At 48.2% G+C, this 6,000-nt stretch overlaps 1 protein-coding gene across 3 annotated transcripts in view; it reads right to left on the bottom strand.

Moving 5' to 3' along the window:
• Window positions 1-631: 631 nt before the first annotated feature.
• The window catches only part of Lars2 (leucyl-tRNA synthetase 2, mitochondrial), a 138,129-nt gene continuing 132,760 nt past the window's right edge, over window positions 632-6,000 (bottom strand). For all 3 annotated transcript variants that reach the window (XM_046437201.2, XM_046437202.2, XM_058576518.1), the window contains one exon: window positions 632-2,472. In XM_046437201.2, the coding sequence (XP_046293157.1) occupies window positions 2,293-2,472 (180 nt within the window). In that variant the 3' untranslated portion in view covers window positions 632-2,292. The remainder of the gene's footprint in view (window positions 2,473-6,000) is intronic.

Raw genomic sequence — 6,000 nt, 5'->3', positions numbered from 1 at the left:
GCAGGGACAGAGCTTTCAGTCCAATTGTTCCACGATATTTAGTACCTCTTAGTAAGTACCAGTGAGCTCTCCCTTTCAACAATTTTATCCTCTTGGAGAGAAGGTTCTCCCAGGCCATGCTGGCACAGCCAATGGGTCAGTCCAGAAGCCATGAGACTTTTTTGGTCCACTGCTTTGGCTCAATAATGTGCAAATAAAGGGCTTCTTACCCTCTTCTCATTTAATACTACTTAGCTTACCCTAGGAAAAAACAAGAAAATCAAGCAAAAACACTTCCCCCTTCTTATACCAAATTCCTTGTTTGCTTATATTTAATCCACCTTTGTTCTGACATGCAATGGGATTATGCACATTCGAGGTCAGCTCTGGGAACATTTTAAATACCCACTCTAGAGTTCTGGCCTCTGGCTTCCCTCTTTTTCAACTCTACTTCATCATGGTTCTGGGCCAAATTTTATCTGGGTACGCTAAAGGTCAGAAAATAGACATTTGTTTTTGTTTTTGGTTCTGGGGACTAAAACCCAAGGCCTCACACATGTTAGGCGAGTGCTCTACCACTGAGCTATACCCCCAGCCCTAAGGTGAAGATTAGGGAGAGGAAAGAGTAAATAAAAATTATGGCTCAAATGCATCAGTTAATCCAGTGGTTCTCAAATTTTAGTATTACTTGTACAGTTTTTCCTTCTTTTTCTTTTCTTTTCTTTCTCTCTTTCTTTGCAGTGCTATGGATCAAACCCAAGGCTTATGCATATTAAGCATATTAGGCTTCACCCTCAGCCCCACTTGGAGACTTTTAAAAGAACCTTGATGGCCAAGCTACACCCCAGACAATTAAACTGGAATTTCTGGACACGGGAACTGGCATAATAGAAAATTTGAGGACCTGTGACTTGATTGCTGTGATAATGTGCCTGAATCAGTGTTGTCTGCCTTGCAATCAGTTCCAGAGAGAAAGGACCACATGCATCTCCACAGCATTCCATGTGGGCCAGGCATACAGCCAAGCTTCTGATGATGATGGCAGACCTCAGTCTGTTCCTGATTAATGCCAAGACTTGGAATATGGCGGCTATTCCAAGATCACAGATATGTCCTGAAGTGGTAAACATTTTATTACAGTTAAAAAAAAAAAAAAAGAAGTCATCTCTCAACCGATGAACCGCAGGGAACCACATCAGAAGCTGCTGCAGAATAATCGCACTAAATAACAAATATAGATTTTCAGCATCATGAAATGGCTAGATTCTTTCCATTCTTCCTCCATTAAATCAATGGCTAGGTCAGTTCTAATAACAGCCCATCTATGTTTACTTCATATAGAACCAGGATTGGACCCACTCACTGGGCCATTCCTGGCCACCTCCTCATTGCCAGATGGCAGTGGCCTAGACACAGGAGGCGACGCTGAGCAGCCACAGCGACACTTGCTCTTCTTCTGAGTCTGTCCACCACAGTGGCATGACCATCTGGGATCCACGTGAGCCCTTGGGGCCTTTGCCCTGAGGGGCTGTGGTGGGCTCTAAGGTCGGCAGCCAGCAGCCAGAGTGGACCTGCTTCCCTGGGCGGTAATTTCCACACGCTGAGGGCAGGTTCTGACGCACTGCTCCTTCATCATCCTAGGGAGTGGTGCTCTGCCTGAGCGCCCACCCATGCGTCAGCATCAGGACAGGCCCAGCAGCCACGTCCAGCTGGGGTGGGGGAGGAAGAGGCCTGTGTGGCAGAGCTGAGGCGTGATGGAGACACGTGCAGAGGCACCAGCACTGTTGGTCTTCCGTTCAGAGCCACTCCAAAAGGACCCAGTGTCCAACCCCACACGCCCGATATTTGTGGATAACCTGAATGCTTCTTGGCCTAGTCTGAAGGCCAGGAGACCATCCACCACTCTCCAGAGTTCCTGGTTCAGAGTGACTGGCACATGGCTCCTGGGCCTGTGGGGTTCCTCAGGTCCACCTTTAGCTCTTGAGAAGCATCTACTCGATGCCATCTCAGGATCCAGAAGCCCCTGGGCTGTTCCAGAGTCACGGTCCTCACTTGCTTCTCTTCTCCTTCCTGCTCCCAGCCAGTGGCATCTCTGGTGGCTTCACATGGGGTCGCATGGCTTCCTCAACCCTGACATGGGGCTGCAGGAGGGCAAGAGACAGCTACATGGTCCCTCTTCCTCCCTGTGATTTCTCCTTTGCCTATGCTCACCCTGCCCCCTGCACAGGCACCCTATTGACCCCAGCCTGTCACAGTATGAAGGTCAGTATCCCAACCCAGGCCTGGAAGGAGGCTCCTCTGAGGCCCCAGGTGTCACTCTTGCACCAGGAAGTTGATGAGGGCAGTTCTGGGGGAGAGGAAGGCCTTCTTGATGTTTCTCCCCTGCAAGAGCCTGGCTCCCAGTTCACTCTGGAGAACAAGTTCGTGGACTTTATCCTGGTCCTGGGCAACTTGCTGGGGCACAGGGATCTTGCCACAGGCTTTGTTGTTGATCTGAGAAGAAAAACAGCCAGAGACGAACCATGAGGACAGCTTGTCTTGGGGATGTCCCAATCCCCACTGCCTGCTAGGGGATTGCCACCACAGGAAGGAGAAAGGGAAGCTGGCACCTGCCTTGGGGTGGAAGGAGGAGGGTACCTGGGAGAGACAGACAGACAGACAGACACTGAGACCCCAGTGCTGCCTATAGGTGACTACCACCTTGAGTTTCCTGAGCACTTCCCCAAACACAGTTGTTGTGGGATGTTAAAAACTTAGACAGGCCGGGTGCAGTGCTGCAAGTCTATCAATCCCAGGAGGCTGAGGCAGGTTCAAAGCAACTTAGTGAGACCCTGACTATAAATAAAAAATAAAAGAGGCTGAGAAAGTGGCCCAGTGGTAAGCACCCCTGAGTTCAATCCCCTTGTACCAAAACAAAACCAAAACCAACCAATCAACCAAACAAACAAAACCCCTCAAAACATATGCTTGGCCCATATCCAGAGGGAAGTATTACCAGGTCACTGCAGAGCAGGTTTAAGTCCAAATCTGGGCTGGAATGGGCCATCCCCTTAGCTCTGCCTGAGTGCCAGGCACGTGCCATACGATTTACTTGTATGAGCCTGTGGGGAGATGCGCGACTATCCCACCCCATTTTTCAGGTGAGGAAGCAGAGGTAGGTGAGGAGAAGTCATTTGTCCGAGGTCCCACAGCAAGTACTGGAAAGTGGATGATCTGCTGAACCCTCTCCCTCCTGCCCAGCCCCCAGGCCTCTCTGGATGGAGGCTGGCCTCTGAGGCAGGGACTCTCCCAGCCTTCAGCCATCCTTCCTGTGCCCTTTGCCCTAGCTGCTCCATGGCTCACAGTCCAGGGTCCCTGGGGACTTCTCCCGGCCCCCTGCCCCCACGGCTCCTGATGTTCTGACATCTCTGTCTCCACTGGGGACATGCTGTTCCTCTTTCAAAGCCAAGACCCAGCTTCTTCTCCTCGTGACAGCTCTTCTAATCTCCCAACAGCCAGAAACAGCAATGCCGAGCTGGCAGCAGTCACCACTTACTGAGCGAATTCTGGACTAGCTGCGGGACCTTCAGCAAGCGAGTTATTAAGCCCTGTTCTGCCACTGTTTCCTCACCTGTAAAAGGGGATGAGTCCAGGCCCGCCCCCAGGGCCACTGTATGGAGTAAATGAGTTTCTATCTGGAAAGTCCTAGGCCATACCTGGCCCTTCATTTGCACTAGTTTCAAGTTAGTGGGTCTCATCGTTGGCATGTACAAAAGCAGGGGAAGTACTTTGGTCATTATCCTGCCTACTTCTCTCAACAACCGGGTAAGGCTGGCACGGGCTTGTCTCTATTTTATAATGAAGGAAACTGAGGCTTGGTGAGTGTCTGAGACCCTCACACAGCACAGTCCAAATCCCAAGCTCTTACATCTTAACCTTGCTGCTGCATGAACTGTGTGTGTGTGACAACTCACATGCCCTAGACCTCTGTCCCTTGGCGCTATGCTCTAAGAGAAGGCCCTTTTCTCTGCTCCCTGGGTACTTGGCAGAGTCCAGCATGTCTTGGGTACAGAGAACACACGGGGTTCAGCTAGACTACATTGCACTGAACGGTGTTTGCAACTTCTCTTTCAAGATCAGGCACCAACCCTGAAATCTCTCCAGAGTCAGAAGAGACCTCCCCAGACGTCCTGTGTTGGAGTGCTGCCCCACCTTACCTTCTCAAGCTGGGTACATGCAGGGAGCCTTCATGCATTTTTAATTTGGGGTTTACAGTCCAATGTTCTTCTAAAATTATTTTACTAATGATCACAACTCACTTTGGTGATATTTTAAACAGAAATTTTGTGATAATTTAAAGTAGAAATACATTTCCACCAACGGAAATTGTAAGCTGTTGCTTCTCAGCTGTGTGAGGCCAAGTTCTCAAGGGTACGTGAGTTACTAATTTCTCATAAACATTACTCAAGTTAAAGAAATGTCCTCTCTGAGCCTGAGCCGGGTGTGGTGGCGCCTGTAATCCCAGCAGTTTGGGAGGCTGAGGCCAGATTGGAAGTTCAAGGTCAGCCTTAGTAATTAGGAAGAGCTTCAACAATTTAGCAAGACCCTGTCTCAAAATAAAAAAAATAAAAAGACTAGTCAGGTAGCTGGGGTGGGGGGAAGAGGAGGAGGAGGAGGAGGAGAATCCTCTCTGTACCACAGGATGTTTTAGTAGAAGCCTCTAAGGCAGCCCCACATTTTTTGCCTTGTGGTAGGACAGAAGGGAGGTGGGTAAGGCAGGGACCTAAGTTCCAGAGCAGGTGGTGGGGAACTGAGCTGCTGTCAAGAACCCAACTCTAGGGCCAAACACTGCCTTTCCAAATGATGACCTTTTTACTGGGCCCAGGTTTGCACAGGTGCGGAAGGGCTGGGGCCTGGCTGGCAGAGCTTCTATGGGGCATGCTCTCCCTCCACCCCTGGGTGGGTTTGACTGTGGCACCTTGTACAACATGCTTTCATCTTATTATTTTTCTCTTTCCTTGTGTGTGTTACTGTGTGTGTGTGTGTGTGTGTGTGTGTGTGATGCTGGGGATTGAACCCAGGGCCTTGCACATGCTAGGCAAGCACTCTACCACAAAGCTACATCCCCAACTCTTTGAAAAAATAGCATTTAAATTTAAAATTGTAAAATATAAATTATATTTGAGGCAGGATCTCACTAAGTTGCTGGCCTTGAACTTGTGATTCTCTTGCATCAGACTCATGAGTTGCTGGGATTATAGGTGTGTGCTACTATGCTTGGCTTCTTTCCCTTTTATTCTTTTCTATCTTAGTGGGTTTTAAGCTCCATGAAGGTAGGAACTCTGTGTGTGTGAAAACTCACGTGCCCTAGACCTCTGTCCCTTGGCACTATGCCTATCTTATTTGATTCTGTATTCCCACAACCTAGCACTGTGCCTGGCACACAGTAGGTACATGATAATTATTGAAGAGTAAATGAATATACCTGGCCACTTCTCTGAGCTAGTTTCTTCAACTGCAAAGAGAATGGTAATGCTTGTAGGGTGACATGAGTCACATTACATTTTGGCTGTAAATTACCTGGCCCACGAGGGACTCAGAGGCAGTGATGTAAAAAGTCCACCCTTGGCCTCTTTCCCTTTTCAACCACATCAGCATACAGAAGAGACATTCCCTATAAATGTGTCTCATATTAAATAATCAAATATACAACATTATAAAGAGACTAAGGGAGTCATTTCTGACATAAAGGGTTTAAACAATAAACTACTCATGTATTTATGCTGTTCCAATTTACCAAAAAAAAAAAAAAAAAAAAAGGATGAAAGAAAATGGATTTTATGAATTTTTTCTAAAGTGGATTTTACGGTGCGAAGTCTTCCTGCATTGCCAGCGACCTCACCATAACCCTCTCTGTGCCTTGGATCACCCCAACCAAAACCCACACTTAGGCTCAGCTAAATGAGCACAGTCCTCAGTTGGAAAAGACAAATGGAACCTGTAAAGCAGGACAGGTTGATTTCTGCCCTTCTAGTCCCTTGA

The sequence above is a fragment of the Marmota monax genome, unplaced genomic scaffold (assembly GCF_021218885.2).
Source record: "Marmota monax isolate L192 unplaced genomic scaffold, Marmota_monax_Labrador192_F-V1.1 WCK01_AAM20220418_F8-fsc00021, whole genome shotgun sequence".
NCBI lineage: Eukaryota > Metazoa > Chordata > Mammalia > Rodentia > Sciuridae > Marmota > Marmota monax.
The sequence above is the reverse complement of the archived record's forward strand: the minus strand, read 5'-3'. Positions and strand labels throughout refer to the sequence as shown.